Raw genomic sequence first — 12,024 nt, 5'->3', positions numbered from 1 at the left:
GGACTAAATGAACATCATGCTGTTTTGAAGAAGACTTGAAACTAGAGATTGAGACCATAAACTCATGTTTACAATGTATACTGAGGTAATAAAACAACTGGGAAGAAGGGTCATTTTCTCACAGTCTTCTATACAATAAGACTTCTTTTTGCAACCAGAGGAGTCGCCCCCTGATGGCCATTAGATGGAAATACTTCAGCATTGGCTTCACTTTTCTGACCCTGAGGTTTAGCTCCTGGTTCAATGACAGCAGAGAAGCCACAGTAGCATAAAAATAAAAACACACTTTCCATGAATGGCACATTTTTGTTTGTAGTTTCAGTAGTTAACTAAAAAAAAAAAGACACAAAATTAAATTAACTACTTGAATAGCTATACAAATATAAATGTAGTTGAACTATCAGCACGCAACTGCAAAAGTGTAGTGAACTACTAGTTTAATTAGATTACTACTCCCAAACATCGGTTGTAACTACTGAAACAGTATGTTTTTTTTGTATATTTTTATTATAGTTATTCTAATAGTAAAAAGTAAAAAGATTTCACCCCAAAAGGTTGCTACCAGCACATCCTTTAGTGATGGCCAATGTCCTCCCAAATACAGCATTTCAAAGAATGCATGTTTCAGACAGCAGATGCAAAAAAAGCATACAAGAAAACAAAGCAAGTAATGGACTATGTATCGTTGCAAGATACACAGTATACCACTGGCCAATTACTGATAAACAGGACTGATTTCAGCTGATTTCTGCTGGTCTTTATTAACAAAAGGGTTCTCTTTGTTAGGCTTCCAGCCAGTGTGACTGGCAGGAACAAAATATCTTATATATTATGAAATATTCCAGTTTCCACAGATAAACACACAGTTTAAAGCATACAAATATTTAAAAAAAATAGTGCTATGACACAACCTCCAGCACTGACACCCAATCATTCCTAAAGCAGCAAAGTAAAAAAAACAAGCAAACACACCCTGTTTCTGTCAAAGCCCAACATGTCAAAATCACCAAAGCATGACAGTTTGTTCGGTGCATTAATCCCCTCTTCAAGCGGGTAAAATACAGCGTCTACCACATAATCCTTGTTTCATGGGTTGATGCTAATACACAACATCTGACTCTAAATGTGTGGGATGTTGAAGTCCAAAATGCCCGAGTACAAAATCCAACCATTGTGGTGCATCTTTTCGCCAAAGATCTAGTCAGACCAGTCCATAATCACGATCTAAAACTTGAGTCGAAGAGCAACTTTCTTGGTAAAAGAATCTCAGTCCAGCAGTGGCCTTTTAAAGCTGTATGTCTTTTTCTTCAATTGTCTGGTGACAGATGCCTGCCAAGTTCTTGAACTTTGGCCCCAAATCATTCAGAAACATCAAATCATCCCCCAGGTTGCCGAGTGACAGCTCATCCAACGACTCGCTTGTGCTGCCCTGTCCCTCGTAGGCGTACTCGTAGGGTTGGTACTCTGGCCGGCCTACATGGTTTCCATCAATCTCTTGCATTCTCTGTGGGATTGAGGAATCATAAAAAGAGTTCTGGGTCATTTTGTCAAACACATACATCAAAAATACATATATTAAGACATTCAGTCTGGAAGTATAATTTTATATTTATGGGACTTAAAGTGACTGCGAGGAACTTTCATTTTGTGTTGATTCTGGCAGTCCCTGTGAACATCCCTGTGTCAAGAATAACTATATGGAAATAGCCAATCTTCCCGCTGATGGTCATGTTTACTTATGCAAATCATACAGAGGCATCAGTACTAAATTGAGACCAGTTAATTAAAGTTCCTCGCAGTAACCTTCTACTTATTTCATTGCTTAAAGCAGATTTAAACCACCTTGTCGTGATTTTGTTTTCATCCATGTTACCAACTCTAAATGAGCATTGCTGAAGTTTAATGCAGATGCAATGTGCTGGTCTTACTACGGTGTCCAAAGACACTTCAACATGTGGCTCTCTTACCTTCTCGATGTGGTCTGAAATGAGTTTACTTGACAACAGGCTTACAGAGTGGTTGTATCCCGAGGAGCCTCCCTGTTCGGAGAGAGGAGGTTATAATGTATACCCATAGGTAAATATATATAATGTACATGTACTAGCTTCCTACTTCTTAATTAAAATAGTGCATAAGCATTAGAAAGTGTTTACAGTGCAGTCAAAGATGTTTATATTTGACCTACTTATTAAAATATACTAATTCAATGAAGACCACTATTTACCTGATAGGCGTTCGTCTTGTTTGAAGCCCATGTAGCGTACTGAAATTAAGGAAAAAAACAGATTCAGTCTTTATTACCCTCACTTACAGTCACTGTATTTGTGGATTAAAAACAAACCAGTTCGCCTTCAGGAAAAGCATGCCAAAAAGAAACAGTTTTAACCTGCATCAGGATTCACCTCATTTTTATCAGTAAGGGTAGAGTAAGTATGAGAGTAAATATTAGAAACATATCTCAGTGGAACGCAATCAAATCAAACAGAACCGTAAATCACATACGCGTGTATACATGTGATTGTATAGTCAGTTATATATATTTTAAACTGCTGTATTTACACATACACGTGTTTTATATGTTCTGATACAAGTAGATAGTGTGTATCATAAGAAATCTGGTAAGGTTGTTTTTCATACATTCAAACCAATGGGACCAGAGAAAAAGCCTCCTGCTTGTACTCGGTCGGGGGGGCATCTGTGCAATACAGACTGTGGGAAACAGTCGTTGCTCATGGAGCGTTAAAACAAATGTGGTGGCGCCTCCTTGTGGATTAAAGGAGGTTGTGTGCAGACGTTCTACAAAACACACCTATCAGAGCAACGCGATAAAACACTTGAAAACGTGGCAAAAAAAGGCAACTTTTGTAATCACAGCTGCAGTCACTCACCACGCTCTGCCCACCACTCATCTGCCCACCACTCATCTGCCTACCACTCATCTGCCCTCCTTGGCTTCTGAGTGTGTCTCTTTGGTGCTGCATGCCCTGCAAGTTCATGTTAGAGTTCATCTGTAGAGGACACAGAGTCAGGTTAGGACAGCAACAGGCCCTGCCTAATACCAACTACAGGTGTGTAAGTCTTATCCGCACCCACCACAGTAAGCTACTAAATCATCCTTCAAACAAGTTCAGTCAGCTGCTGTAAACGTGACTCTAAATCATCGTGACTCTTTGTCTTGTAGAATAGCAAACACACAAAGGAGTCTATTTATAGTCCTGGTACTCACCATGGCGGGCGCTGAGCTGTTGAACATAGACGTGTCCTGGGCCATTACTGGAGCCGTCTGGGTCTTCTAGGTGAGAGATGCAAAAATAATAAAGAAACCTTGCAAGCAGAGGCGGGTAAAAAAATTCCCTTCTATTTTTGTTTGTTTTTTAAACGGTATTGAACAAAGCATTGTGTTTGATGAGGGAAATCTAGCCACAAGATCAACGCTTGGAAAATAAAACTTGTAGGTTTGAATCATATGCAGCAATTCTTAATAGCTGAAATGTCATCAAGACTTTACATTACATTCAATCAACTCCTGACACAGTTATATGTCTGCTGGTGCACAACCAAACTTTATGTCACATTCAAACTTTCATAATGCTTTGCGGCTAACTGCAGTAAATGTGATATGTGCCTTCACAATATCTCAGGTAATCCCCTTCTGCAAACTACTCCAGACAATACAAGATGTCTTCTTTGTATCACAGTACTGCTTAAAGTCAACTTCTGAGCTACTTGTTACGCAACGCTGTGCAAACCCTGCAATTCATGCCATAAATGTGTCACATACCTGTCTATCTGTCGTCACTTCAGTTAGCCAAAAAACAGTATCGAAAGTAATTGGATTATAGCTGTCATTAACTTTTCCGCAATAATGTGTGTTGTGTGTTTTTCTCTTGTGTGCTTTATGACTTTTGCCTTTTGACACACCCTTTTGTAATTTGCGGCCACACTAACACACCTGAGGCCTGAGAAAAAGTCAACCACAGAAAGGGGAGCGAGAGGCCGAGGGGGGAGAGGAGGAGGAGTACCTGCATGGTGCCCATTTTTAGGCCATCTGTCACAGTCATGCCGTTTGTGGGAGTCATGACCAGAATGGGCTCATTCTGCAGAGAAGAGATAGAAAGAACAAGTAGATCCCAGAAATGGGTGTGACTGGTTTATTAACATACTGTCACTGTTTTACTCCCTGTAATTTGCGCACGCACAACACAACCCACCATGCATGCGGACCCCCCTCCTTCTTGGTTGTAGTTGATGAGAGACTGGTTGCCCTCAGGCACCGGGGCCATTTTCTGGAAATCCTTAGCTCCACACTGACACTTAATGATGAGGAGCAGCACTGCAGACACACATTAAAATGACACTGTTAAAGTCAAGGCGTTCCTGAAACTTCCTCGACCAAATAAAGGTTGTTAAAAAAAAAAAATTCACGCATTTTGTTTAACCATTGGGCAAAAAACTACGAGGACAGAATTATATTTAATTTTAAGATTATAAAAAAATGTCTTGTAATGGTTGAATTGAGCTATTTGATTGGTTTGTTATAAATACTGAATCCTCACCCATCTATTACTTAACTGACAGTCGCGTCATTCCCTCACTTTCTCCCCTTTCTAGTCAATCTGTCGAGTCTATCATAAAGGCAAAATAGCCCAAAATAAAAAATAAAAAAAAAAACATTCTCGACCAATTTTAGTTCCTCAGAGAAGTTGATTTGCATTTTGACCATGAACTTTATGAGTTTGTAAATGTTGCCAATGATTACCATACTCACGCAAAAGTAATAAGAGTCCCAAAAAGAGAAGTCCAATGCCCGCTGGCCCAAGGCTGGACGTAGGCGGGTTTTTGCTGAGGCAAACATCTCCCTCTCCACAGTCACACACCATCACTTCCACGGTGTGAAGTCCAATCAAGCTCTGTTGGTCCTTAATGACCAGGGGCACTGAGTAGTTACCAAAAGGAAGTGTCCCCAGGCTAACGAGCCCAGCTTCCTCACCTGGTGAAGGGTGTAAAGAGAGGTGTGTAAAGTCCCTTCCATTTTAAGAATTCTGTGTGTGTAGTAAGGAGGGTTCACAGATATGTACTGACCAAAGGAAGGCTCTAGTTTCCATCGCTCCGTCACATCTTTGTCATCACTACCCAGGGAGAAAGTGAAGGGCCCACCAAAAGGATTGACATCTGCGTCCTCGGCAGGCACCATGGCCTTGTTGCCCTTGTTTCCACACAAAACCACGCCATCGTTGACCAGGCCTGGTTCGTTGTCATTGATATCCCGTAGGTAGACCAGAACAGTGCTTGTGCCTGTTTCTGGAGGCTCACCTGTGTAGCCACAGCAAAGGCAAAAAAAAAAAGCATTAAGTTTACCAGTGGAACACATCATCCAGCTTGTATTTGATTAGAATAACCAGTAGGGCTCCTTTGTACCATCATCTATGGCTCCGATGATGATTGTGTAAACGCTATCTTCATCGACAAAGGGGGACTCTCTGTCCATCTTCTTAATTGTTGTGAGTTTTCCTGTTTTCTCATCTATTTTCACCAAGCCAGCTGGGTCTTTTAACAGCACATGTCTGATCACAGAAGGAAAAGGGGAACAGGAGCAGAACATATTATTTAAAAGCATTAATTGCAGCTGCTGGAAACCAAATCAAAATGGTACCAGTGTAAGTCATTTTTGTTGTATACAGTATGCCAGGTAATTCGTCAGATCATTTTCCACTAGACGTTTGATGTTACATTCGTAATTAGGCCCCCGAGCAATGAATCAGCAGGTTATTGCAGACATATCAATATTGGGTTATGAAGTCTGCTCGCCAATATTAAACTGGCAAATATGTTTGCAGTAGTTTAGAAACAGTGGAACCATTACATAATTGGTCCACCGGAGAGCAATCAAATGATCTTATTACACATTTTGGTCACCATTTTGAACATATTGTTATCGGATCTTTTCAAACATTTTTTATTGGCAACCACCTGATAAATCCAGCATGTGTCGGCCTCTATTGACAATGTGCCAAGGAAGCATAATTCAGTATGTAGACACCAACCTGATACGGGTTATATTGGAGTCGGGGTCGTAAACCTTCGGAATCAACAGCACCTTTCCTGGCTCCTCCTCCTCTTCCTCGTACACCTTATACAAATCTTTCTCGTAGCGAGGTGGGTCATTGACATCAATCACTTTCATTTTGATCTTGACTGTATTTGGAGTCGGAGGTTTGGCTGTGCCACAAACAAACAAATCCTCCTCATTCTTCACTCCGACCACCAGTTCAGTGTAAGTTGTCGTCTCAAAGTCCTTGGCCTGAAAAGAAACACGCAAGTTTAGGTTGCTTTGTTTATATTTTGTACTTTTAGCTTGGCCCACTGTCAACAATTGAAGCAGAATTACCTTGATGACACTCAGAACACCCTCATTAGTGACGGGGTCAGTTTCAATTTTGTAGTTTCCTCCCTCATTCCCTTTTATGAAGAAGTATTCGGCACGCCAACCGGGAGTTTTGGGAGTGTCTTTGTCATCTACCGCAATCCTCACAACATTGTCCTTGGTGACTGATTCCTTCACCTCACCGTTGTACTGGACAGGCAGAACAGTTTCATATTTAACATCAAACATTCTAAAAAGCAACTTAATTAATGATAATAATTTTTTAAAAGAATCAGTGCCTGCTCCTTCTTGAACGTCGGCAGATGAGTGTTTTTGTCAATAATGTTGAGAGTAACAGTGCCAGTGGAGGAGAGGGACGGTGTTCCATGATCTCTTGCAATAAGAATAACTTCATACTTCTTTATTTTCTGAAACATATAGAAAAGATGATATTTTAGAGAGAGTGTGTGTGTGTGTGTGTTTCCATGTACATACAGCTGTCCACTGATGTAGGTATCATGTAAGTAAGTCTCACATCGTAGTCAAAACATCCTTTAAAGGAGAGGTGGGCAATGCTTTCAGACAACACGACCAATTCAATCTTGGGCTCTTGCGGGTTCTGTGAAATCATGCTGATGGTGAACGTAGAGTTGCGCGTCTTCTTCTTATCTCTGTCCGTGACCAGCAGCTGCACCAGAGCGGTCCCTTCAAGAAGTAAGGAGGAAGCAAAAACAGGGTGAATGTGTTTTAGAAGTGACTACACTCAGATAATATGCGCACTCTATGAGTCATTTGTGCTACTCACCCTCTGCAACATTTTCATCCACATCGGCATGCAAGTCAGGTTCGAACATTGGCGGGTTGTCATTGATGTCATTTACTTCTACATTGAAAGATAGTTCGTTGTCTATTCTTTCGCCCGTCAGTTTGCTTAAGATATCAAACTGGATCTGTGGGTAAAGGTACACGTGTGAAAATGATTTGTAATAGTTATAAATCTGCATAAAATGTATTAATCATCATAGGGATTGGTAGCTCACATGGAAGATTTCGAACTCCTCTCTGTCGATAGATTTGAGTGCATAGACGACTCCGGTGTTTTCGTCGATGGAGAACACGTCAAACGGCTCCCGGTCCACACCCATCCCACTTATATGGTACTTTTGCCCCGAAACAACCGTCTTGTCATTATACATCTGGGGTCAAGACAAAAACCATGGAGCTGTTACTGTTTCCTTCATTTCGCCCAGCCAGGATATTGATTGGTTATTTAATTTTCTAACTGATGTCCTCACCTTCGAAAGTTGCTTCGGGAAAGGCCCATCATCTTCTTCGTCAATTTCAATTGTAGACAAAACCCATCTTCTTTTGGAACGCACCAAAAACTCCTGTTGAAACCAGCAGATATATATATATATATCAAACATAAAATTGTAAAAATGTTCTGTTGGAAGGAAAACATTTTGGCAGGAGTTTGGATTTCCAAACATGAGGAAGTTACCCGCTTTGCGCGCTCGATGTGTGTCTCGCGGTGAGACTCTGCCAGGGCTGTTAACGCAACCTACAACAGAAAAAGGGATAATAAAACACCATGACAGGTACCTCACGTCACGCTTTATTCACTACTCATTTACTCAATTTTTTTTCTTTTAGTGATACATTTATTACTGCGCTTTCACTTTCTGTCTCTCTGACTCTCCTTCACTGTATTTCGCTGCTGGGATAACGAACGTAGATGCCTCCATTCATTCCTTTTCTATCCCCTCGTATTCTCTGTCATGGGAAGCTGGAGAACATTCTGTCACAGAGCAAACACACTTAGAACAACTTCAAGCTGCGCTTCTTTAGACTCTGGGAGGAAACCAGTGCGACCAACCAATTCCCCACAGTTTGCCTTTGAGCAGGAGCGCATCATGTTTAGCGCAGTAATTACCGGTAATAGCAGTGAGAGAAAATAACAGCATGTCTCGATGAAATCAGTCTTACGGACAGTGAAGATGAACCCCTAAAGCAGCTATAATGGAAAAAACATCAATCAAAACTTCAATCAACAGCAAAGCATGTGAGTCACTGCTCTTATTGTTCATTTCTATGATATTTTATGCCTTTGTTAATTAGGAAATGAGGGAAGGAGAGACACGTAAATGTCCCCGCCTGGATACAAATCGGTAACTTCGTGGATTTTGCTCTGTGCGTTTTAACTCCTAAGCCACAGTGTCACCCCACAGCCACTTCCTATTTAACTGACCCTTTTACTGACAGTGATGTGAGAATCACGTACACTTTTATATTTTACATTCTTTCGATCGTATCCCACGGCCTACTTAAAGCTGAACTCCATGGCCCACGGTCAAAAGTTCAAAAAAGAAGTTAGTAAGTGAGCCTTGATTTTCAGAATTTTCTATCATTATTTCTTTTCTTTTTAGACAGCTGACAGTAGAGATGTGACAGGAACGGAGAGGGGAGAGAAAGATGGGAAATGACATACAACAAAGGTCTCAGGCCGGACGCCAACCAGCAACCAGCATGTTGCCTTCTTCTGGATAAAAGCTACCAATCATCTGACTGACATAGGGTGGAGCATGTATACGTTTTTCACTGCACTGTGACCACAGGGAAAACATCATACTTAGGCCTGATAATCTGATTCAATAATATCAATAACTTTATTTATATGGCACCTTTAAAAACAGAGTTTACAAAGAGCTTTGACAGACAAAGCAGCAAAATCAAGATAAAAGGCAATAAAACAACAGAAGGCTCAGCAGTGAGGCCCAACAAAGCAAACAAACTACGGGAAGAGTTAAACCCCGATAACACAGTACAATAGATAAAACCATAAAACCAATCGATACGATACAAATAAACTAAGAAATAAATAAATGAGATAATTTCGTTAAATAATTTAGTAAAATCAATAATAAAATAAAGCACTAAAGACACAACATCACATAAAAGCCAGTCTCTTTTAAGAAGTGATTCAAAAGAGTGAAAGCAGTTTTGTTTTCATTTCATTAAACTTGAACGAAATGTTGGCAGAGATTCAGAGGTGTAATGCTCATGCATGTGGCTTTCCCCTCATGACTCCAATGTTGATCTATGAGTCAGCGTGATACTAGAATAGGTGTGTGTTTACAAAAACCTTTTCGAAGGAATTTTGGAACAGTTAAAACCAATTTTACTGGAATTTAAGGTGTGACACCTACCTAGTGCTCATTAGTTAGTTCATTCAGGCAGATGTATGACATGTTCCAGTGAACTAAGCTACAATGCAAGAACTGAGGGATCTTTTTAAATGAAAGAAGTTCTCCAGAACACAGGACTACACTGGTAAAGCCGGTTTCTTTTTTTCCTCTCTAAATAGTAGCCGCCTTGCAGCACAACCGCAAAAAAGGTGAGACGCATGTGAGCCAAAACACCGCAGGGTTTGAGACCGTGGCTGGGCTCATGTTACAATGTTCACATGCCCTGCGTTTACATAACACAACTCATGACAGGTTTTGCTTGATGTTTGCTTGCTGACTTTTTAACCTGAATAGCTGCATGTGCCTTTATTCTCACGTTTACAAGTAATCATAAGCAGCAACAACTCTCAACATCTTGCGATTAAACCGAATAAGTTGAACATTTACTTTGTTTTTCGCGTTCAATGTCATTCAAATATTTGCTTGTATGGCGCCTTGCTATGATTGTAGATGATTAAGAATGTCATGCCTACCAACAGAAGCAGGGAAATGGTCCTCATCTCGGTCCACTCTGCTTGATATCCTGTGTGGGAGTGATCCAGGAGAGTCAAAGTCAGCTTGAATAAGAGTGCAGAGAAGACAGCCCACAATGCCTGCAGGCAACAGGTTGGCTGACTTTGCAGTTAACAAAAGGCTGTTTGTCCTGGTGTGCAATTGTGGGCGATGTGGTCTGTCAAATGCCATGTTCCTATTTAAATATTAGGGCAAGACCAGTAGGAGTGTACTATATGTAAATATATTTTGTGAAAGATAATGTGGAGTTATTGGGCTTTCCGGCTGTGCTGAGGAAACCGGGCTCGGCTCAGGTGTGCACCCCCTCCAGCTCCATAGCTCACGTTACCATGTCTTATTTCTTATTTATGACTGACCTGCATCACATGCAAAGGTAGCCCAATTTCATGGGTCCTGTGAGTTTTTTTTTATAGTGACTGAAAGGACATTTTAAACCCACAGGTGCAGTGTAAGTCACTCTGACACTCACTGTCACATACATTCAATACATTATGTTCTTTTGCACAAGCATGATTACATACACTCACTGATTGGCGCCTTACGGATCCAGACATGTCTGCTGTCATACGTCACTTGGAATGTAAATGTCACACATTATTCCTAACCTCTTCATTGTCTCTCAGTAGGAATGATGCTTTGTTGTATATTGTTATATATTTTATTGTACTAAGATTATTTATTAAATCATACTATAAAATGAATCACACCACTCTATATTTAACTTGCAGTCTTGTCTTTAAGTGTTCTCGCATATAGTCTCTATTTTTCAGTCTACTTCTATTCTTCTTTTAGTTTTATTTAACTCTTATTATATATTTTACATATTCATTCTGTTTGTTATGCTGATAAAAAAAATAAAAAATGTCCCCTCAGTGTAGCCTCGCAAGAATCAACCAGAAGAGAGAAAAACCCAGACAATTAAACAAATATGATTGACGATGAAAAAAACGAGCTATGGACACAACGGCGCCTGAAAACTTTATTTAAAAAACATCACCAAAGCAGACAACGTGGACATGTAAACTCCGACAAACACACACATTACCGCAAAGGAGAGGTTACTAGCTAACATTTCTCCAGACCCAGCATGGCAGATCCCGAACATCTTGGGTGTGTCACTTGTCACTTAAAAAAACATGCTATGGGTACAATAATGCTGTTTATTACCAAACCCCATATGTGACCCTTAATTTAAGTTTCCTTGAAGTTGCCCCAGCTCGTGAACTCGACGGCCCGTGAACGCAAACATTTATAAGGCCTGATTTCCGGAGTGTCACCTCTCTGAACATGGAGCTCTGCCCTCTTGCGGCCGCAGCTTCTTCACCGCACTTAATACATGCGGAACAAGTAGGATTCACAAAGGGAAGGTCATCCACTGACAGTGACGTCTGTTACATCTTAATCAGGATGAAACCACCTTGGATGCTCAAAAGGCATCCGACAGGGTGGAGTGGAGCTTCTTGCGGCATACCCTCAAAATATTTGGGTTTGGGGGAAGCTTTTTTTTTTTAAATGGGTGAGTGTAATCTATTCAAATCCACGAGCAGCAGTGATAACAAACGGAATGATATCACCTTTCTTCAACCCAATAGGAGTTGGAAACTTTGGCCAAAGCGGATATTAAAGGGGTCTCATAAAGGGAAGAGGAACAATTTAAATAAGAAGGCGGGATTTCTGGAAGTATTTACAGTTGAGGAGCAGCATAGGGTTCGTGTTTGGACTAAAAAGAGAGGAGAAGGAAGAGAATAAGATTCAAGAGTTTCTAAATGTTTTCTGTACCTTACACTCTGCCTTAATATTTGATAGAAAAATGTCAAATATTCAAACTACAATGTGCGGAGGCCTGAGATTGATATGGCAAAAGGATCTTGGCAATACGATTAGGGAAGATTTATGTCAAGA

The 12,024-nt window shown here is 40.5% G+C and overlaps 1 protein-coding gene across 1 annotated transcript; it reads right to left on the bottom strand.

Moving 5' to 3' along the window:
- Positions 1-742: 742 nt before the first annotated feature.
- cdh26.1 (cadherin 26, tandem duplicate 1) lies at positions 743-10,150 on the bottom strand. Its single transcript, XM_079178635.1, has 19 exons — positions 10,083-10,150; positions 7,866-7,925; positions 7,660-7,752; positions 7,405-7,560; positions 7,170-7,314; positions 6,900-7,069; positions 6,664-6,792; positions 6,389-6,574; positions 6,045-6,301; positions 5,419-5,564; positions 5,083-5,313; positions 4,769-4,990; positions 4,212-4,333; positions 4,023-4,097; positions 3,227-3,292; positions 2,889-3,008; positions 2,225-2,263; positions 1,968-2,039; positions 743-1,504 (listed from the first exon to the last, which is right to left on the bottom strand). Exons 1-19 carry the CDS (start codon positions 10,107-10,109, stop codon positions 1,286-1,288), a joined length of 2,535 nt encoding a protein of 844 aa, XP_079034761.1. The 5' UTR covers positions 10,110-10,150; the 3' UTR covers positions 743-1,285.
- Positions 10,151-12,024: the final 1,874 nt, after the last annotated feature.

The sequence above is a fragment of the Pholis gunnellus genome, assembly GCF_910591455.1.
Source record: "Pholis gunnellus genome assembly, chromosome: 2".
Lineage (NCBI taxonomy): Eukaryota > Metazoa > Chordata > Actinopteri > Perciformes > Pholidae > Pholis > Pholis gunnellus.
Note: the sequence above shows the minus strand (reverse complement) of the source record. Positions and strands in the feature narration are given on the sequence as shown.

What these genes read in the sequence shown, in the direction of transcription:
- cdh26.1 (XM_079178635.1), bottom strand. Translation starts at nt 10,109, where the DNA reads ATGAGGACCATTTCCCTGCTTCTGTTG. An exon ending in TCCAATATAACCCGTATCAG is followed by an intron (nt 5,565 to 6,044) that starts GTTGGTGTCTAC and finishes TTCTGTGATCAG; the next exon opens with ACATGTGCTGTTAAAAGACC. An exon ending in ACAAGACGAACGCCTATCAG is followed by an intron (nt 2,040 to 2,224) that starts GTAAATAGTGGT and finishes CTCTCCGAACAG; the next exon opens with GGAGGCTCCTCGGGATACAA.